General features: G+C 52.5%; 7 protein-coding genes across 7 annotated transcripts; 3 read left to right on the forward strand and 4 right to left on the reverse strand.

Moving 5' to 3' along the window:
* Positions 1-1,225: 1,225 nt before the first annotated feature.
* Positions 1,226-4,392, reverse strand: NEUTE1DRAFT_67234 (uncharacterized protein; the record flags this gene model as incomplete). The annotated part of the gene is made up of 3 exons (XM_009855041.1): positions 1,226-2,755; positions 2,818-3,541; positions 3,620-4,392. 3 exons carry the CDS (start codon positions 4,279-4,281, stop codon positions 1,418-1,420), a joined length of 2,724 nt encoding a protein of 907 aa, XP_009853343.1.
* Positions 4,393-5,120: 728 nt separating this feature from the next.
* On the forward strand, positions 5,121-8,077 carry NEUTE1DRAFT_131258 (uncharacterized protein; the record flags this gene model as incomplete). The annotated part of the gene is made up of 3 exons (XM_009855042.1): positions 5,121-5,194; positions 5,682-6,066; positions 6,135-8,077. The coding sequence occupies 3 exons, from the start codon at positions 5,121-5,123 to the stop codon at positions 7,953-7,955; spliced, it is 2,280 nt and encodes a 759-aa protein (XP_009853344.1).
* Positions 8,078-9,091: 1,014 nt separating this feature from the next.
* NEUTE1DRAFT_67238 (uncharacterized protein) lies at positions 9,092-12,395 on the forward strand (the record flags this gene model as incomplete). The annotated part of the gene is made up of 4 exons (XM_009855043.1): positions 9,092-9,371; positions 9,451-11,293; positions 11,513-11,740; positions 11,840-12,395. The coding sequence occupies 4 exons, from the start codon at positions 9,279-9,281 to the stop codon at positions 12,058-12,060; spliced, it is 2,385 nt and encodes a 794-aa protein (XP_009853345.1).
* A 259-nt stretch (positions 12,396-12,654) lies between these two features.
* NEUTE1DRAFT_85924 (uncharacterized protein) lies at positions 12,655-13,760 on the reverse strand (the record flags this gene model as incomplete). The annotated part of the gene is made up of 2 exons (XM_009855044.1): positions 12,655-13,177; positions 13,283-13,760. 2 exons carry the CDS (start codon positions 13,424-13,426, stop codon positions 12,824-12,826), a joined length of 498 nt encoding a protein of 165 aa, XP_009853346.1.
* Positions 13,761-14,760: 1,000 nt separating this feature from the next.
* Positions 14,761-16,848, reverse strand: NEUTE1DRAFT_123928 (uncharacterized protein; the record flags this gene model as incomplete). The annotated part of the gene is made up of 3 exons (XM_009855045.1): positions 14,761-15,696; positions 15,980-16,512; positions 16,588-16,848. The coding sequence occupies 3 exons, from the start codon at positions 16,640-16,642 to the stop codon at positions 14,761-14,763; spliced, it is 1,524 nt and encodes a 507-aa protein (XP_009853347.1).
* Positions 16,849-17,888: 1,040 nt separating this feature from the next.
* NEUTE1DRAFT_123929 (GAG protein N-acetyltransferase) lies at positions 17,889-18,574 on the reverse strand (the record flags this gene model as incomplete). Its single annotated transcript, XM_009855046.1, has 2 exons — positions 17,889-18,281; positions 18,362-18,574. 2 exons carry the CDS (start codon positions 18,572-18,574, stop codon positions 17,889-17,891), a joined length of 606 nt encoding a protein of 201 aa, XP_009853348.1.
* A 975-nt stretch (positions 18,575-19,549) lies between these two features.
* NEUTE1DRAFT_85933 (uncharacterized protein) lies at positions 19,550-21,643 on the forward strand (the record flags this gene model as incomplete). Its single annotated transcript, XM_009855047.1, has 2 exons — positions 19,550-19,952; positions 20,025-21,643. 2 exons carry the CDS (start codon positions 19,608-19,610, stop codon positions 21,582-21,584), a joined length of 1,905 nt encoding a protein of 634 aa, XP_009853349.1.
* Between the last annotated feature and the right edge of the window lie 3 nt (positions 21,644-21,646).

Here is a 21,646-nt window from a genome sequence, read left to right on the forward strand (position 1 = left end):
TCTGTCAAGCAACCCCGCAATTGACGGAGTGGTTGAGGCCTGAGGGGATTGTTCGCGCTGGGTCCGTCTCCGCTACTCGTCAGGTCTTCAAAATCGACCGTCAGACTAGTGGGCGAGCCACTAGTCAGGGACATTAATTCGTACATGGACATTGATTCGTACCGGATCCTTATATCGAGATGGTATATGGTGTGTAAGCATTGGGCATTCATTTAGGAGGGATAGAATGCAGCTAAACCATATACACATGCAGGAAGACTAGCTAATTGGCTTGGTGTAGAGGACCTTGGCGCCAAGGGCTTTTGCTAGCCAGTGAAAGTCACTTGCGCGGTACGAATCAATGTCCATGTACGAATCAATGTCCCTGACTAGTGGCTCGCCCACTAGTCTGACGGTCGATTTTGAAGACCTGACGAGTAGCGGCTTGGTTTGTCTTTCCATCCCTTCCCCTCCTCTCTCTCTCTCGAGCGCCCCCCAGCCTACCGGGCTTATCAGATTACAAGTCCCGAGGCCCATCAGCCAATCAAACAAACAACCTTGCCCACCCTCGTTGCAAGCTTGACTGATTCATGTCCCAACGCATCACCTACACTTTGGTTCAGTATACTATGGTACTGCTGGAAAAAGAAACCCGGCCCTAGTCGATGGCTCGACACAGTTTTTGAAAAAAAGAAAAAGAAAAAAGAAAAGAAAAAAGAGCCCAACGACCCCGTGTTCCATTGTGTATTGTAGGGTCCTGTGCAGCCATGTGCAGTCCTGGGCTTGGTGAAATGCCACCGGTAACGATTGGTGGAGTATGGTGGGGATAGGAATGTACCTATGTGCAGTACTTGCACTTTGAAAAGATTTGCGTCCAAGATACCAACGCTGAGTTTAGCTTTTGCAGGAATGCTTTCGCGCCGTCATAATGGTTCGATATGTAGTTACCATGAATGCCATGCGCAGACGGCTAGTCAAGTACCTTCTGTGCCGACTGTGCGTACCTTGATGGGTTGCAGCTGTCACAGCCGGCGTCCAGGGCCATCTAACCGTTATCAGATCCATGGATTTTGCCTTATCAGATCCGAGTATCGGATAGCATAGTGTATATACACTACTAGTACTGTGTGTCTGTTTTCGTACAACGTAAGCATTTTCCGATTCGATCAAACTCGACGGCACAGTCCCCTCCCTCCCCAGTACGATTACCGTAGTCGCGCCACTTTATCGCTAAAAAAACTGCCGATCTGAAAGCCAGAGAGGAAACTTCAGATTAATGTTGCACAATGTAGTATGCTACAGACCCGGTGTTCCCAACGCTTTTCTTCAGTGTCATGCCAAAGTACCTGGCAGGTATCATATGTTCGTCCCGTGATACCTGCGCTTTCCTCTAGAATTATCCAAGTCCCCGACCCGTGACGTGAGGGTCTTGGTCGTTTCATCTCACACCACCAAGCCTTCTATTCAGATGCGCCTGGTTGAACTGATAGAGCATGTGTACCACCCCAGCTCCATTTCCCCCTTCCTCACCGACAACCGAGTCCAGGCCCCGCCCGCTGTTTTCTCTGCTCAAATCTTTGGTTGGCGATACCTGCCATGCTGATTCATCCAGTCCTGCCCTGCTGTCTTCCAACTCGTCGTCGTGCGTTTGCTGACCGTGGCGTGCAGCACCTTTAACATCCTCCATCGATCCTCCTCCCGTCATGTGACCATCACCCTGATTACCCCCACGGAACTGGTGTCCCGTGTTGACAAAGCTCATGTTGTTAGGGAAAATTGGTTGATGGCGCGGATCCAGGAGGATGGACGCCATAGGCGAAGGCTCTGCCATTACCGCCCCAGGCCGCGGCGTACGCGAAGGGAGGGGACCTTTACTCCTTCCTCGCTGGCTGCGGCCCATACGTGAAGCTGCCAAATCACTTGCCAACGTTGGCGAAGTTATGCCGGGGAAGACCGGCGGCAAGTGAAAATGCTGACGCATCGCAGGCGGGAGATGTTTTGGGTTTCGAGCATAATTGTTGATAAATCCATACATGGACGCCTCCATCTTGCCATGCTTTGTAGAGTAATAGTCATCTCGTACATCTCCTTCGCCTGCGGTCGCCGCTGGCGCTTGATTTTTGGAGCCTTTTTTAAAGTCAAACTCGGCGAAGTAGCACACGTAGCCAAGACCGTCCACGTGAATCGTAAATTCACGGAAGAAGTCAATGATCTGATCAGCTGACTTGGGAAGGCTGAAAAACAGGACAAAGGGAGTTGTCAAGATGCTGAGAATTTCTTCGACGAAGATAACCAGTTTCAACTTGTAAAGCTCCTCGAACTCAGCCTTCACGTCAGCGCTATGCCACCGGTCTTTCCAGTGCTCCGGCTGGTAATGCGTATATTCCACCACATTGCCAAGCGCATACTCAGGATCGAATACCGCGTTATCTTCGGACACACTCCCGCGAGCTACACTCCAAATAGCTCCAAACACAGCCGTATAAAAAAGCACGGTGCGATCGTGCGTGATTTCGAAGCCGAGGAACATTTCCGGGTCGAAAACCGAAATTAAAGCAAGGACCGTAGCAATCGAGCCGGCTATGAATGACACAGTCTTGGCCACCATTGAGGTCTTGGCTTTGGGAAACTGATCAATGTAATGGCTAGCAAAGGGGTGAGACATGTCCAATCGTCTCTTAAACAGATGAGGAAGCTCGTTGAACTCTCTAAACTTCCATTCCGCAAGAGGTGTGTAGCTTCGCGCGGACAATATCGACGGGTTCTTTTGGATTTCCTAGAAAAAAACAGTGTCAGTGATGGCATCTTTACCATGTAATCACGCCCAAGTTGACGTACATTGTAATATTCCAAAAAATACACGATGATAAGGTACCCTGCCACGAAAGGCGACAGTATGAGAATCATAACGCCGGCGAAGATGAACCGGCTCCGAAGTTTGGCGCTGAGAATGCCCCGGCGATCGGACCTGAGAAATTCCTGATGTACTTGACCCTTGGGGTCAAAGACAAAGTCGAGAATGCTGAACATCAGAGTCCATTCGAGCGTCTGTGAAAGAAGCTGACGGTTGCGAAGAATCGGCAGAGGGATCGTCAAGTCGAGTATATCCTTATTTATCATGGCGATCATATAGTTCTCTCGTCTCATCAGTCGATTCGCAATGTCGGAAGCGTCCAGCCTCTCCTTGGATTGGCTACCAAGGACCCAGCGCTGATTTTGCGGTGTCATGGTCCTAGTCGTCCTTACGTTCTGATCCCGGAGTACCATTATCCTGGCTACAACCTCCTGCCATGTGATGGTCTGCATATCTTCATCGGGAATGTTGAGCAGATGGATGTAAAAATCCCGAACATGCGTCAGCCGGCGCAAATCAAGGATGTACTGTATTGATTTCCACATGAAATAGAAGGCAAAGAGCCACAGACCGATGTTCCATAACCCGGACATATTCCGAGTACACTGAGGAACGAGGACTTGAGATAGCTTCTGGTTACTCGGAATCTTCTTGAAGTCAACGCATTGGGAGAGAAATGTCAAAAGGAAAGCTACAAAGGCGACTTTGCTGTTGCTGTTGTCAGTATTCACTCATGCGGCCGGTTCTTTCTGCTCTGAAGACGTGCGAGGGACAAGGCTCACTCACATCAAGTGAAGCACCCTTTCAACCACAATACACCACATTCCACTCCCCCGGTAGTAGCTGTAAACGTCTTGCATGAAGCTGTCAAGATGAGCAATATTAGCCCATCTCCATTCCGCCATCTTCTTAGCGTTGCCTGTTAGAGCACCAGTCAGAAGGGAGCTAGGCGCGGCATTGCTATGCAGCGGGGGCTGAATTTCTTGGTCGATATGTGGCCTTTGTTGATGCGTACGGCCCTTGGACAGCCCTGGAGCAGGATGCGCACGCGATCCTGCATGCTGACTTCTCGGCTTCCCCGGCGAGCCCAAAGGAGCAGCTCCCCTATCATAACGTTCAACAAGCAGGGAGGCGGGTACGTCATTGTCACCGTCGTCATCGTAGCTGGTACCCCAATGTGTGGTAGCAGCTGGACGTGGTGGACGGCCGGAAACTCGGGCTCGGCCTCGTGGGATCCGGCCGTCGACAGTGGCCCTACTGTCCTCAAGTCTTAGCCCTTCTGCATTTTCAAGATCGTAGTCATTAAAATGCTGGTTGAGATTTTCTTCATCCAAGAGCCCAGCACGATCGTCAACATCAGAGACATTGTCGCGGCCACGTAACTCTTCATAGAAAGAGCGCGCGCCACGACCACCTGACATGAGCCTGGCAATGACCCCGTCCGCCATGAGCTCGTTAGCCGACGTTTGGTCTTTGTACTGGAGCGACTGTCCGAAGTTACGGTGGCTCGGTTGGGAAAAGGCGAGTGAGCATCCAGGCTAATGATCACCGATCGGGTATCGTACAGCGGTCGGTAAAGACGGGGGCTTTCGGAGACGGCGCTCAAGGAAGGATGTGCCTGGGGGGGCCGCTTTGCTTGGTTCGAGATGGACTGCGTGCTCGGCTCTGTGGTGTTTAAATCGTTGAGATGGAGGCTGGATAGGCGATTGACAGAGCGGCGCTGACAGGGCCGGGTATAGGTAGGTAGGTGTTGATTTTGAAGAAGGCAGAAGGCGAGACTGTCGAGGCACACCTGATGAATATCTAAATAGTGTCGTCCCGCAAGTTGTTATACAAAAGTAGCGTGTCTTCTAAAGCTACCCTATGCAAACGGGGAATTGAGTCGCAGTTGTTGGTTTTCGAGTATTCTTGTCCTCGGCTACCTATCATTCACCTCATGTAGTGTGAAGGCGTAGATGTCTTGGAACGCGCGGTAGGTGGGTAGGTATTGAGGGTAAAGGCAACAGGCTCCCGCCAGGCAGTCGGGTGGGAGAGGGCTGCTGAGGGGCCAGGTGACAGAAGGACACGCCGGTTGCGAGGGGTGCGACGGTACCTACCTACGTAGCTCCCGTCGGGTATCTACACTACAACTACACCTCTAGTGTACCTAGCCGGGCAACCTCCACTCCAAAGCGGGAATGACGGACGGACGTCCATACACCAGAGATAGGTACATAGGTACATACTACTAGGCTTAGTGGGTCTCACTGTTAGGTCATGGACCACGCTAGGTACCTCCAGAACCAACATGTTACCTAGGCAGGCGGTGAATGCGAGAGGACACGTGAATGTTATCAGCCAGCGCATTGCATCTACACTACAGTACGTGCCTCCCATGTGATGCTGAAGGTACCTGTCTACCTACCTTTAATTACACTACAGTACCTAGCGTACCTGCTGTGTAGTGTATACACAGAGTTCCCTCCCACCCTCTGGGCACTGTCCCTCTAAAAGACGGTGGTACATGGCGCCAAGAGAGTCACGTCTCCACGGGCTGTGTACTGTGTAAATAGTCCACTTTCTATACTACTCAGGGGCTCCGAAAGGAGGGATCCTTCTACATTACATACCTCTATACCTAGTGTACGTTCTTCGGGTTGGATTTCAAAATCATTGTGTGTCGCAGACGAACGATTGAAAGTGTACCTCTAGTGTGCCTGAGGTCCAGATCGATCCTGGTAAGGACATAAAACTTGCAGGGCTCTTCATAAACCCATCAGACAACAGATCCGCCCGGGATAGCGGGGCAATACGGGGTGCCCTGAGCCAACGGCACAAGCCGTTCCTACAACTACTGTTTCTGTGACAGATCAGCAGATACCTTTCTCCCTGGACACTGGGCAAGAATTCCCGCTCCTGATAAGCTTGGAATCATGCTCACAGGTTCGACATCCGCGCCTCCGGTACGGTCTTTGGTACTGTCGCCGCGAGACAGTTCGGAGCTCCTGTCGCCAACAGGCCCCTTCACTCCAACATCGACCAAGGGTGCGGGTACAAGTGCCCTCTCCTCCAAGATCGCCAGCGTCTTGTCTACCTCGTATGCCGACACCGAGTTCCGTGAGGTCCTTTTCTTGCTTGATGAGCGAGGGCTTCAGAACGTAGCAGAGAACCGTCGCAAGCTTCGACTGGATCTCCAAAAAGAGGTCATCGACAGCAATGGAGAGATCATTCATGAATTCGGCAAAGTCGCCGAGGTATGTGTTGTTCATACCACTCGAGTCCTGATCACAGGCGAGTGAGCCGCACACTGATACACTTTTAGCAACTCAAACGCATCGGCTACACCATCGGCAAGCTCAACGAAAGCTATAATGATATGAGAACACAGATCCATGCAGCTCACGCATCCACCGCATCCACCTTGGGCGAAGCCTCGCAACTCATGACGCAGAAGCGGCAGATCGAAAGCAAGCAAAAGTTGCTCTCGACCTTCAAGACCCACTTCATCCTCACACAGGACGAAGTTGACGCCTTGACCTTGACCTCGGAGCCTGTAGACGACCTCTTTTTCACAGTCCTCGCCAAGGCCAAAAAGATCAGCCGTGACTGCGAGGTTCTCTTGGGCTTTGAGGATCAGACGCTAGGGCTGGGCATCATGGAGCAGGTCACACGGAACTTGAATCACGGGTTCCAGAAACTTTACCGATGGATCCAGAGGGAGTTTAAATCGCTGAATCTTGAGAACCCCCAAATTGGCTCGGCCATCCGTCGAGCTCTCCGCGTCCTGGCTGAGAGACCTACCCTTTTCCAAAACTGTTTAGATTTCTTCGCCGAAGCCCGCGAGCACGTCCTTTCCGAGGCTTTCTACACTGCCTTGACAGGCAGCTCGGCTGCTGGACTGGAGGACCCTTCGGTTAAGCCCATTGAGCTAGTAGCACATGACCCCTTGAGATATGTGGGGGACATGCTCGCCTGGTCTCACTCGGCCGCAGTGGGCGAAAGAGAGGCACTCGAAGTCTTGTTCATATCCGAGGGTGACGAGATCGCCAAAGGCATCCAGGTGGGCAGAGAGGCTGAAGTCTGGCGGCTCGTGGCCGAGGATGGGGAGGAAATGAATATCTTCGATCCTGTCGTGGCCCTGAACCAACTAGTAGATAGAGACATGTCTGGTGCAGTTCGCATATTACGACAGAGGGTCGAACAGGTTATTCAGACGAACGAGGAGACCATTCTGGCCTTCAAACTTGCGAACCTCATCAACTTTTATAAGAGCACATTCTCCAGGTTGGTGGGCCCGGCGTCGGTTCTCGTTGAAGCGATGGGTACCCTCGAAACGGAAGCATTGCGCCAATTCCGATCTCTGGCTCGGGACCACGTCGCCACTCTTCAAACTGAGTTCCAGCACACTCCACCAGACCTTCGGCCTCCCGACTTCCTTACGGATGCGTTGGAACAGCTATCGGCAATCATGAAAACGTACGAAACGTCACTAAGCTCATCGGGTGATGATCCAGAAGCAGAGTTCGCGTCCATCATGGCTGAGGCATTCGACCCATTCATGGCTGGCTGCATCAATATGGCCAACCATGCCACCCCGCCGTCCAAATCCATCTTCCTGATCAACTGCTTCGTGGCTGCGCGGACAACGCTCTCCGGCTTCACTTTTGTTCGCAAATATGCTACAGAAATACAGACCAAAATTGAGGAGGAAAAGGCTCGGTTGGTTATTGCACAGTACGAGCTGTTCAGGGCCGACTCCGGTTTAGATTCCCTCATTGAAGCGCTGGATGGGCTAGACATACGGAAGAAGGATGATGTTGAAAAGGTTGCGACACTAGAGGAGGTTCAACCTGAAGTACTGCGACAGTCAAGTCAGAAGCTAGACGATTTCTTGCCATCGGCGCTGATTGATGCAACGGAAAAGCTCAAGAATCTGCAGGATTCCAAGCTGGCGAGCAGTGTGACTGAGGAGGCAGCCGAAAGATTCTGCGTGGATTTTGAACATGTGGAGGAGATGTTGTTGTCGGCTGACGAACTGGAGAAGCAAAGGAGAGTTGAGGAGGACGGCGACGAAGAACACTCCCAAAGTTTTCGGGCGCTGTTCCCAAGGACATCGAGCGAGATCCGCGTGCTATTGTCGTAGCGTGAGCGAAACGGCGAAGGCAGGAGAAGCCAGCTATTGTTTTTACTGACGGGACCCAGGTCTGCCATGTTCTCGTCAACATAGTTTCAATCTCATAAAAATCTAGACTGCTGGGCAAGGTAAACCTTGGGAAGTAGACGGAGCCGAGAACCCCGGTCGAGTGTGTACACTGGTGTGGTCGTCGGCGTATGACTGAAAAACGGCCCTCAAGTAGTGACAAACTTGGGTACCTTTACAAGGAAATACAAGACTGACAGCTCTCTTGCATGGGATGAGACTGAGCTTGAATCCCGACAGCCCTGCGAGTCCCCTCAAGCGCGGAGCCGCGGACGAGGAGGATCTGGAAGCTGCTGAATAGTGGGCGGTGCGGGGCATCCCATTCGGCCGTCCCGATTTCCGATGCCCAGGAATAGGTACATATCGCATATCAACGTCATTTTCGGGCCGCGCCTGACGGGATGCTGATAGTCCCGATGGAAGCTCAGATGAACGATACACGTCGTGCTATCGACCTCCCCCTCAAGGGGAACGTCGGGTGCCACCTAAGGTAAATGTAGGTTGGGCCTGTTCGTTACTATGGTCCAGAGGCCAAAAGGTAGGTACTGTGTAGGTAACAGGTGGAACGGGCCAAGGCAGACAAACAAACGAAAAAGGCGAGAAAGGCCCGGGTACCTGCCACTGTCTGCCAGGTCCCCGCCTTCCCGCCCCAATTGCCCCACTACGTCTTCAGCTAGGGAGCTAGGTCCCGTTTAGGCGGTTGCAACAACGTTCATAAGGCAACATAACTACACTAAAACAAAAATACCATCGATCCTATATGTAGGTCTACTGTGTGCAAGCTTAGATCCTGGATACCTACCTGGTATACAAAACCTTGATACTAACCTCAAGACACTCAATTAGTTGGCACGTCCTGGTCGCGAATCAACAACGCACATTGATTGCGTCAACGTCACGTTGCTCCGCCAATTCGTCTCCTCTCCGGATTCCGGTGGCCTACAGAAGCGCGCTGGTACCTCTACGCCTCAAAAAACGTGGACCTGAGCCTTCCTTGGGGCCCTTCGTTAGACCTGTTCTTCCATTCGGCAACTGCCTTCGGGACGTTTTGCGACCGCCCGATTGTTCAACACCCTTCGCAACGGCGATGCCGTCTGTGCGCGTAGATCTGTAGTGTTCAGGCCGATCCACAGCATCTGCTGAGATCCTGTTCTTGACCGGACACTCCCGTCTACCTAGGCCGCCCTTGGAGAGCGGAAGCCCGCTGCGCCCTTTTGAAAAGTGCACACAGACATTCCGTGATGTGTATACGTCTTACTTCTTACGATGCTGCGCAACAGATCAGCCGCTTCAGTTTTGCAGAAGACATACGATGAAAGCTACCTGACATGCTCCACTGCTGTCTATTACGAAGGCCAGGTCAGTATGACGTTCTGTGATCGTCACCCTTTTCTCCCATCTGTCAGTAACCAAGTGCTAATCTTGCGCGGTCATCTAGGGCAATGAGGATGAGGCTATGCGATGCTGGAAACAGGCACTCGAGCAGATCTATGACCAGCAAGCAAACAAAATCTTGCCAGCCTTCACCCCACGTTCCGAGACGGAGAAGGCGCTGGTGGACAGTCTTCGGCAACTCGAGGTACAGTGCAAGGAACGAATTGATCTTCTAGAGGCCCTGCGTCTTTCGCGCCTCGAATCTCTCGAGCATGACGCTACACCATCCGCGTCACGTTTGTCACCGTTGCCGAACCCTTCAGACCCCCCCAAGGGCTGGATAGGTGACGGAACAATCCCAGCCGTAACCTATACAGACCTTTCCCGACCAACTCCCGCCAAGCGACCCTTTGTAGGGACTAGGTCCATCTCAGAACATACCATGCCTACACCCGGGCCTTCTGCCGAGGTGCGTACGCCAGGCGGGGAGTTTCCCTTTGCATGCACACGACCAGTGTTACCGTCGCCACCGTCGGCGTCAAGGCCTTCGCTCGAGGAGGGAACATCGTCAGGGACACGCAGCCCCGAGAAGCATACCATGCGCACAACCCTGCGGACCGGACGTTTGGGAGACAAGAGAACTAGCCATCGCCAGACGCCTCCAACCTCGGTTTCAGAACGCCCTGGTGCCAGTAAGGCAGCCTCGCTTGCCTGGAGCTATCTTGGGAAAAGAGAAAGATCGAGTCCGTTAGGGAGTGCCAGCGGTAATAGTGGGGGAACTGGCACCACTGATCAGACGAGTTCGGTACCGCCCGCAAGCTCTCCCTACTTAGTGGAAAGGCGACGTCAAAGTCCAGCGTTGGCAGGCCGGCAGCAGCAATGGGACACGCATACCAGGCGATTGGTCATGGGTCGTCCTCGGAGCCAATCCAAACCGCCTCATGCACGGCCTACTCCGGAATCATCGACACCCTGCCGTTCTGATGACCATACACACACTCGCCAATCCTCCTTCACCATCAGCGCTGCTGCCGCATCAAGTGCACTCAACTCATTGACTTTGAGGGATAACAACGAGCGCTCGCCGTTGGAAGGGGGGGAAGGACTCCGGCTAAGAACCGCTCCGTTACAGACACCAAGGAGGAGGCCTCTGCCTGCGACGGGGAACACGGATGAGGAAGACACTGCATACTCTGCGAAAGGAAGCGCAACAACGACCAGAAAATCGAACAGAAAGATGTCCGATCCAACGCTGGCCCACCGGAAGCCCATCAGCCGAACTTCTTACCTAACAAGCACGGCAAGGCCTGCGTCCGGCAGATCAGCAACGACACAAGATGTTGATACACCTCGGATGAGCGCTAAGGCAAGGGGCAAAAAGCTTGAACAAGTCCCAATTTCGTCAAGTTCTGAGGATTCTGAACATGAAACTCCCCGACGGCCGACAACAAGACAGCACCTAAGACAAAGACTGAAGCAGAGGGATGTTTCCCTAGTTGCCGATACACCGGCCCACAACTCCGAAAGCCAAGAATCTGAAGGCAACGATGGGGCGGCTCAACAAAGGTCAGAAGCTGCCAAGTGGAACAAGCAAAAGGCAAAGATATTGCGCCGTCTTCCTCCAGGGGTTGATGAACATGCTGCGAAACAGATTCTAAATGAAATCGTCGTTCAGGGTGATGAAGTTCACTGGAATGACATAGCCGGCCTCGAGGTAGCCAAAAATGCACTTCGGGAGACCGTAGTTTATCCTTTTCTACGACCGGATCTATTTAGGGGTCTTCGCGAGCCGGCCAGAGGCATGCTGCTTTTTGGGCCACCGGGAACAGGAAAGACTATGTTGGCGCGCGCAGTGGCCACGGAGTCCAAATCTACCTTCTTCTCCATCTCTGCTAGTAGTCTGACAAGTAAGTACCTCGGCGAATCAGAGAAACTTGTTAGGGCACTGTTTACGCTGGCAAAGGTATTGTCGCCGAGCATCATTTTTGTTGATGAGATTGACTCGCTGCTGTCGCAGAGATCTGGCTCTGGGGAACACGAGGCCACGATGAGGATTAAGACGGAGTTCCTCATTCAATGGAGTGATCTTCAGAGAGCTGCTGCCGGCAAAGAAAGTACAGCAATAGGAACAAAGGAAAACGGCACCGATGATAATGTGAACAGAGTCTTGGTGCTTGCCGCCACGAATCTCCCGTGGGCTATCGACGAGGCTGCAAGGCGACGATTCGTGAGGAGACAGTATATCCCACTTCCCGAAGCAGATACAAGAGCAATTCAGTTCAAAACGCTCCTCAGTCAGCAAAAGCATACACTGACCAACGAGGACATCAATGAGCTTGTGGATATGACCGATGGTAAGTGGCCCTACCCGTTCGTGAATGTTTCGCCAGCCAATTTACTCCCTGGCCGGGTTGCCCGCCAGATACCTTTTGCTAAGCACGTGCACCTCGCAGGATTTTCCGGATCCGATATCACAGCGTTAGCTAAAGATGCGGCCATGGGTCCTTTGCGGTCTTTAGGTGAAGCGTTACTACAAACGACCATGGACCAAATACGCCCAATAGAGCTGAAGGATTTCGTCACCAGTCTGGCTACCATTCGGCCTAGCGTTAGCAAGGCAAACCTGAAGTTTTATGAAGATTGGGCAAGAGATTTTGGAGAAAGAGGCGGTTAGTGAGGGAGTAGGCCACGAGGCGACGAAACAGAGTAAGGTACTCAGGCTGTCAGGGAATGCGTAATGTCTGGGTCTGGCAAGCCTGTAGCAATCACATCAAAGAAGGGTATTGCTCGTTGATACAAATCAAAGAGTGTGACAGGCATCACAACCATAGGTATCTATAAGCTGGCAGGGCAAGGAGCAGAGCGGAAAAGTAACGGTGCGCATTCGGAAAGCACCCATATGTGGCAGCAAAGAGGGCGGAGGTGATCGTAGTCCATCACACAGCAATCCAAGGAGAATTCCGCTTTGCTGACCAAATAAATCGTTCAGCGCGCATTGAAGTTGGTTTGCACACTGCTCTCCATGTGTCAATTGGTATAATCACCCTTCCATCCATTGCGCCCTTGCCCGTCGTTCACTCCGAGAGGTTGACGAATAGTTCCGGACACCATGCTTCCCATCCGTTTTGTGACATCTAGCGTTGTCCTTTATATCGTACAGCGTGTCTACTTTGATAATCCTGCACGTATTTACCAACAGCTTGTGCTCGAAATCTGTTTATGCCTTCTCGACACAATCCTTGACACAAGTCTAGACACCTCGGACCATAACCAACCACCACCCCCCCCCCCTTCTCTCTCCTCCCCCAACGTCAACACCATCCTTTAGCAAAAGACACAACTAGTGAGGACGTGCATGAACCGACGTATGTCGGATTGCATCTCGCTCCAATCCTGGTCCCTCGTCTTCGTCACTCGGCTTGTCCACACTGCGTTCCTCAATCAACCCTTTGTAAGCTGATGATCTTCTCGCGCATCGCAATCTCCCTCACGGCGTGGCGGGCCATTCTCTCAGCAAGCTCAATCGCCTCCTCAGCTGCCTGGATCTTTTCCCGCAGCACCTTGCGCTCCTTCTTGGCCGCCTTTGCCGCGTCCTTGGCGTCCCAGAGCTCATCCAGTGAAGGGATGGGCGGGCGCTCCTCGATCGGCGTGCCGGCGGGCGCAATGATATGCTTGACCACGTGCCGCTTGGATTTGCTAGTGATAAAGCCGGGCATGATGGCGACCACGTCACCGGCACGGAGAGAGTTGTTGGGGTCGTGGACCAGGTATTGTTTTGGGTCGTCGAAGTGCTGGATGGGTGGAAAAGAAAAAAAGAGAAAGGAAGAAAAGGTTAGCTGACGACTCTCCTACTATGCCCCATGTCTTGGAGAATAGCCGTGGGTTCGCATACACACCTTCTGGAGGAACTTGTTGAACTTCTGCCCGCCTACCCTGACCTTGACCGTCTTATCAATCAGGCCAGAGGTCACGACGACACCGTGAAGTTCACGGAACATCTTCCGGGAGACTTTCGTAGCCGCTGCTATCGTCGAGGCCATTTTTGCTGACTCTGTTTCCTGTTTCCTTCTTTATTGTTTGGTGGCTGTCTACCCTTTAAGGGTTGATCTCGTATCCACGGCCTCTGGCAGGGTCCTTCTCGAATGACCTTGAGGACTTGCGGGGCAAAGTTCGGGTGACCGGTCGAATTTGATGCGACGATTCGGCGTTCGGTCGTTTCGGTGTTTCGGTCCCTTAACACAGTAGTCGCGTGAGGGAAAGATTTGCCGATGTGTGCCCGCAAAGGTCGCTAGTTGCGCGCAGTTCAGAACTTCCGGACAGAGTCGGGGCAGGATCTGAGGTCGTGTGGGCGGTGGTGATAGAGGTGACACTGCTATGGGCGGGAACACTAGGAGCGAGACAATGCTGCAAGGCACAGGCGCGCGGTCGGTCGCCCGAAAAGTAATTGGAGCCGGCCGAGAAAAGACCGGGGTCCGGCTCGGGACGTGGATCCTCGCCGCCCCGCCATCCACTGCACCGCCAAGACGGGAGTGGACGGGGAGACGGGCTCGAAACGGGTAGTTTCATTCACCCGGACAATTGACTGCCCCTGCATTCGTCGTCCCATGCCACTTGACCTCTCTACTTACTTACCTCTTACACTCATACCGCTGTCCTATTCGAAATCCCGTCTGTCGGCCTTTTTGCAACTCCTCTTTGGTCTTCATTTACTACTCAGTCCAAGCTGCCCTGCCCTTGTCTTCATGAATGGGAATTGCTTGTATAATCTCAACCTTACTGGGGTCAGCGCTTGGTTGTGGTTAGAATGCTACGGCAGCCGTTACATTTCATCCTACAAAGGATATACGGAGCCTGTGGCTGCCCGCTTTGCTTCTCTCTGATGAAAATGACACACAACATTCAGATTCCCTTATCCAACACCTTCTAACATAACCTCCTCTCAACCTCCTCTGATACAACGCCTTACCTAATATCCTTGGCCATTTTAGGAACCAGCGAAATCTCCGCCGTCCAGTAAGAGTGACAACTGGAATAGTGATCCGCCGGCTAACCCGAGGTGAGTTTGACAAGATACCCCATACAGTGTTCGTCGATATACCCTCGAAGCCTTGCAAGCCGATCCAAACATGTGACTTGGGCAACCTCGTGTCCCCTCCTCTTGTCCCCCCCCCCCCCCCTCTTTTTTTCTTTGTGCCCCATGCCAGGGCAATTCAGGGCTCTATCACGTTTTCCTGTGACTCTATCTACAGAATGTCATGTTCGCAAGAATCGCATTGCTGGGGCGAGCCACCTTGGTGTTTGATAGAATGCTCGACATCACAGTAAATCCGGCCCGCAAATCAAGATTCTTGTCAGTTACCGTACAAGGCGCCGACTAAGCTACCGGTGTCGACCCAGTTTGGGGTAGCGACTCCGTCACCGGATGTAATGTCGACAAACTGTTGACAGCCCTGAGTTTGCCGCGCCGTGGAGGGGGGAGCTTGGGGGGCTGCTTTTTGGCCACTGGTCCACTCACCTTGCCATCACCAGATACGGCTTCCGCAGCCGAAGCCGCTGTCGGTGATGAGCTGCTAGCAGCAGCAACCCCGTGCTTGTCACCTTGGGCAAATGTGGAATTCTCGATCATCCTTGTTGGCGTATGTGGTGGTTGCGGGGAGACCGGCACACCATGGCGATGCTTTGGAACAATAGGAAGCGATTTCTGGGCCCTCAGCCGTCTTGCCGGCGGTGGTGACGGCTTTCGACGGCCTGCTGCTTTATGCCCTTCGGTGGTACTCGATACCGAGAGATTCGAGGTTGTAGTTTCTGGCGTATCACTCGCGGGACTGACGGCGATTATTGACCTCACGGTGTCTTCCGCATCCTCCTGTTCATGCCTGAGCTCACGAGCGAGATTTGATTTTCTGCTTGGTGTTTCTATACCTGGCTTCTCGTGGACGTTTGCAATGACGCTAACGGTACTACCGTTTTGCGCCTGCGTGAGGCTCTTCATGGGAACAGGACTCAAGACGCCCTCATCGTCCACTAGCCATGGAATATTTGCGACACGCTCAACCAAGCGGAGGGTAGTTGGCTCGGGCGGTAGGAAGTGCGCACTTCCTGAGCCACGAAGTATTTCAAGCAAGCTAAGAATTTGATCGCGCTTGTAATGTGGCGGCTGGCTGAGCTGGGTGTGCGATAATAATGGAGCGAGAACGCGCAGATATGTGTGTCTCAAGGTATTCATTTCCACTGGCAAGTCGAGCAGATTACGAATGATGACGTCAAGAAGGACGCGCAAGTCGTTGGTGTAAAAGTATTCATATGTCGCCTTGGTGGTGAATAACAGATACAGCAGCTTCAATATTATCAGCTGGAGTGATGTTTCGGTTGCTCGATTTAGAAGCAAGATAATGTTTTCGCCAAAAGTTCGGAAAGACGGGCCATGGAGGCTGAGGACTTTGACGACTCGGTTTGTGATATGAGTAACAGGCGCAGTTGGGTCAACAGCTCCGGATGCTGACGCAACCATGTATTGCTCGTTCATGACCAGCTTACCCATGGCCAACGTTAGTGGTTAGGTCGTAAAGCGGATTTGGGGCACAACAACATACCAGGACACGAATAACGGCGTAATGGTACGGATCGTCCACGTCGTCAGAGAAGGCCTCGATAAGTTGGAAGAGGTAAATGACGAATTCGTCTTCTACCTGAGCCAAGTCTTGATGCGGCAACTTTTCGATGCGAGACATCTCGTACATCAACTCGAGAAGTAGTCGGTGAAGACGGCCATCGTGCGCGCCGCAACTCTTGATGAGCTCGAGCAGTCGCAAAAAACATCCTTCGTTGACCATGCGCCGGAATGTCTCTTCCTCGGCACGGCCATCTAGCAGGAGGAAGTTGGAAATGACATGCAACGGCCCGTACTCGTCCTCCTGCAATAGGCTGTATATGATCTGGGTACGGACATAGTCGGCGTTCTGTCTGAAGATGCTGCTAAGTCGGAGCTGTTGGGAACAAGTCGCAATGTCGTCTTCATCGTCGAGATAGCGGTCCCGGCCGGTCGCGACCAGTTCAAGCCATGATCGCAGAACGTCGTCGAGGGACTCGGGGGTAGGGCAGGGGGCGGAAAGGATGCTGTTCAGGGCTGCGAAAGGTATTTGTTCAGCAATTGAAACAAGCGCACCACAAAAGGGGAGGGCCATTCAGCAAGCTTGCTCACCGTGCCAAAACTGCTGCTCGTTCTCAACAGGCTCAGTGACCTCGAGGTCCGCCATGTTCTCAAGCGAGCAGCACCAATGTTGTCCTCGCGACCAATGAACTGGGCATCACGAAAGGCGGCGTGCTGGTATCGCATAGGCAATGTGTACCTTTGCCGACCTAATCCGCCGCGTTGGATCTACTGGGTTATCGAGGCTGCGCGGGAGGATGTCGTTACTTGGGAAGAAAACGGGCAGTCAAATGCGGCGGATTTAGGGAGAGGCCTGCTCGGTATAGTTCTAGGGTGCAGTCCATGCAAGGCTGTGGGGAGTTCCGTACTTAAAGTTGTACACTAGTGTCCCCCCAGTAGTGACATCGGGGTTGTGGGGGCTGCCTTACCTACCTTAGATAGTACATACCACCTGCACACGTGGAGAGGTCTCTACGCCACTCGCCTTCCATCTCCAAGTACATATGTACCTACACTCCTGCACACGTCTGAAGGTGGGTAGACCGTCCCTCCAAGTACTTGTGATGCAAGACTGTCACTCAAAAAGGTGTACGGCAGGCAATGCAGCGATGTACCTCTACCGTACGGCACATGTATGTATATTGCAGTCCCAGGCGGCAGCAGAACCTACCAAGTAGGTTGGTAACATAGACCCCAACCTGCAAAAGAGCAAGTGGGGCCTTTCTGTAGGCCATCATTCCATACCTCTACCATCTAAACTTGGTACCCCCACGCCGGCAGTGTTCACGACTGAAGCTTTAACCACTTCAATATCATATATTCAACGAACTAGGCCAGTTGGGCCGGCAGACAAGTGGTCGGGTTGATTCCGTTGCCCTAATACATCAACAGTCCATGCCTCCGAAACGTCCTCAAGCAGGTCTTTTTGACTCTATAACATATGTGTCTGCCAACATCTCAACTTTTGACGGAGCTTAAGGTCCACAACCCACGAACTTTACACTTCACCGCAGTGTCACCTTACATCTAAAAACCTCTTAACGCCCCAGGCTTCGTGGGCAGGTGGATACCATGAGATCGGCTATTCAGTGTTCATGGTTGTCAACGTTCGGGCCACGCAGCATGCGGAGAGGTGAAAACCCTCATTTGGCGTGAACCCGTGGGGGTGCCAATATGCTCAAGCTATGGCTCCATTCCTTGTTATCCTGTCCATCTTACACCCGAAGCCTCCAGCATTGGGCCCCCAAGTCGTGGTGCGTCGATGGTGAAGGGAAGGACAGGCACCAAAGGGGTTGTGATGGCGGCGCACTGCTGCTCCCAGCAACGGCTCGGACAGTCTTTGACTACCAGATTCATCGAAGCGCAATGTCTCGGTCGTCAAGGGCGTAGTCGTATGTCGCATCCGCATCGACAGATCTGAGGAGGAGGACCAATCTATATGCGCTGTTTCCGTTCAGATAATAACGGTGAAGCTTTTTGGAGCGGACGAAGCCCAGGCGCTCGTAAAGTCTCATGGCCGGGATGTTGGTCTCTTCTGTCTCCAAGACGATCTCGTCGGCGTCTCGCTGAGCCATGGCGTCGATGGCTCTCCTAACCAGTTCTGTCGCAATTCCGTGTCCGCGATGTTGAGAAGAGACGGCAAGCATAGCAATGTATCCGCGAAGAGTGGGCGGGGAGTGAGAAGCGTGCGGTTCGAGTTTGCAGATGATCACGCCTATAAGAGAAGAGTCGACTGGGTGCAAGGCCTGTTGGGTTTGTTGAGCGGTCAGCTCACCTGGCCCCATGCCCATACGCAAGCCTGAACAGGTTGAGAACGTCCACATACCATAAAACACAAGTGGCCCCATTGGTAAAGAAAGTACCGATATACATATATGCTGTAGGGCTCGCTTAGGTCTTTTGATATCAGCGCGCGGATAGCTGGGAGGTATTCTGCCTCCAGCTTATGCTCATATTTGATGTACTGAAGCTCTTCTAGAAGCTCTTCGACACGCGGTACTTCCGTTCCTACTATCGCCTTTTCGGTTGTGGTTTCCATGTCGATAAGAAGCTGGATCCGAAACGTTTTTTGCTGCGTTCGAGAAGACGAAAGGGGGGCACGCGGCTGGATTAAGATGGAGAATATGCTGTTCAGAAGTCCATACCTGGTTCTGTCTCAGCTGGGCGAGCTGGGGTGGTTAGGTAGTACGGAGGGGCAGCTCTGATTTCACATGTCTTTCTGCATGAGAGTCGACTGTAGTGAACTTACTGTGCAGTAAATAGGCCAGTTGCGTGTCAACATCTCCCTTGTAAGTGGATAGCCTATTTATCACAGACACCCCATCACTCGAAGCCATCCATTTTAAACATTTTTACTTAGTCCGCCCACACCTGTTCCTCCCATGCTTAATTCTCCGGCCTCACGTCAGTGTCATGCCGCCCCGGCTCAGGGCTGTCTTCGGGAGACCTTGGATGTGTCGGATAAATACCTCTACGCATCCCGTCACTCTTCTGTTGACGGCACTAGCGCCGTTAATGCAGGCTTTCGTGTCAACCTCCCAAGTGTAAGCGACAGCCAAGCCCGGTTCGAGCCCGGGGCACGCAACTTTTTGAAGGTAGGCGCGGATTAACGTTCTGGTACGCTACTTCCGTTAATACATTCTGCATTGTATTCTAGTAGCTCACACATCCTGCATTGATATTCCCTCGACTCCTGTCGTGAGGTGCGAAATCGCAGCTTCGACTCATCCGGAGGGCGAGATCGCCGATGACCCAAGTGATCCATATACCAAGCGTGGTGCCACACTCCCCGCTCCAGCCCTACGACCGTAGCGTCACCGGAGGCGGCGCCAAACAGCCAGCCCACTATCAGAACCCGATACGTACACTACATCACGCAATTCGAGCAGGCCCGCCAGTTCAAAACATCACGCCCGCCCCTTCCGGTGACCGGCTCGCTTATTTGACCGGTCTGACAGCCCGGCTCATCCGCACTTGCTCCAGCTTGATTTTCTTTTGCCCTCCGATAATCTATCTTCCTCGCGCTGTAACGGCAACTTACGGCGGCGGCAACAGCCACGGCATCCTGAGAAATGGCGACAACTGTTCGGCGCAGGCTGGTCGGCAAAGACATCGAATGCGAGATTGCGTCGGAAACTGCCTCCGAGACCGCAACATCCCGCGAGCCGAGTCCCGATAATCAGCAGCGTGAAGTCACTTCCACCTTCAAGGTTATACACAAACGTCCCAAGACCCGAAAGCGCAAGACGACAGCAATATTCCTGTTGGGGAGTCTGTTTGGGATTATAGCAGCTGGCTTCTTTGCTAAAAGCAATGATCTGATCGATATTCCTCTCCCCGAGCTCAAGGAGCTCAGTGTGGACAGCTTGTTCGAGGTATTGCCTGCCGGCTTTGTCAAAGAGATGCGTGACCTGATGGTGAGTGGAAACAATAGCGCATATGGAGCTTTGCTGTTGTTGACGCATCTGACCTTACCTGCCGGCCTCTAGAACGGCGAACGAGACTTGATAGAGAGCGATGATGCCTTCTCGGTAGGCATGAAGATGCGCGCCGAAGGCCTATCGGCCGACCACCCTATAGTCATGATCCCCGGGGTCATCTCTACAGGTCTAGAATCATGGAGCACGTCTGAGCTGTCGTTGCCTTATTTTCGGAAGCGGCTTTGGGGAAGCTGGACCATGATGCGAGCTCTTGTCATGGATAAAGAGGCGTGGAAGAGGCACATCATGCTCGACAAGACAACCGGATTAGATCCCCCGGGTATCAAGCTACGCGCCGCCCAGGGTTTCGATGCAACCGACTTTTTTATCACGGGTTACTGGATATGGAATAAGATCCTCGAGAATCTAGCATCTCTTGGCTACGACCCAACCAACTCATACACAGCGGCTTACGACTGGCGATTAGCATATGCAAACCTCGAGGTGCGCGATCACTACTTTTCCAGGCTCAAGTCTTACATTGAGCAAGCCGTGTTCATACACAAGAAGAAGGTGGTTTTGACTTCTCACAGCATGGGCAGTCAGGTTCTGTTCTACTTCTTTCACTGGGTTGCTTCCGAGAAAGGCGGCCAGGGCGGCCAAGACTGGGTGGAAAGACATGTTGATTCATGGATCAATATCAGTGGATGCATGCTGGGAGCTGTTAAAGATGTAACAGCGATCCTTTCCGGTGAAATGCGGGATACGGCGCAGATGAATGCATTCGCGGTTTACGGTCTCGAGAAATTCCTTAGCAAGGAGGAACGCGCCGAGATATTCCGTGCTATGCCTGGAATATCATCCATGCTTCCCATGGGCGGTAACGCTGTCTGGGGAGAATTGGATTGGGCTCCAGATGACCAGCCAGGCCAAGGGCATAGCTATGGATCGTTGCTGAATTTCCGCGCCGGGCAAAATGTATCAACAACACCGGACAGGAATTTTACGATCGAAGACGCGATGGACTATATACTTGACACAACCGATGACTGGTACCGCGATCAAGTGAAAGGCAGTTACTCTCACGGGGTGGCGAAGACGAGGGCGGAAGTGGAGGCTAACGAGAATGACCCTCGGAAATGGATCAACCCTCTAGAGACACGACTACCATTGGCACCAAGCCTCAAGGTCTACTGTTTCTATGGTGTAGGGAAGCCGACGGAGCGAGCCTACTTCTATCGGGCGCCGGATCCGGGAACGACAACGCATCTTAAGATGACGATTGATACGACTTTGACTCAGGGGCACATTGACCACGGTGTGATCTTGGGCGAAGGCGATGGCACAGTGAACCTTATGAGTCTGGGGTACATGTGCAATAAGGGGTGGAAAATGAAGAGATACAATCCTGCGGGCTTAAAAATAACCGTGGTCGAGATGCCGCATGAACCAGAACGGTTCAATCCGAGAGGAGGGCCGAATACGGCGGATCACGTGGATATTCTAGGAAGACAGAATCTAAATGAGTACATTCTTAGAGTGGCGGCAGGTCAAGGCGATACAATCGAGGATTTTATTGCTAGTAATATTCTTGAATATGTGGAAAAGGTTAAAATTTATGAAGAATGATTAAATATAGTACGTAGATACTTGATAGTATGATTAATTATACATGTATTTTTGAGTTATTA

Source organism: Neurospora tetrasperma (assembly GCF_000213175.1).
Source record: "Neurospora tetrasperma FGSC 2508 unplaced genomic scaffold NEUTE1scaffold_5, whole genome shotgun sequence".
NCBI classification, from domain to species: Eukaryota; Fungi; Ascomycota; class Sordariomycetes; order Sordariales; family Sordariaceae; genus Neurospora; species Neurospora tetrasperma.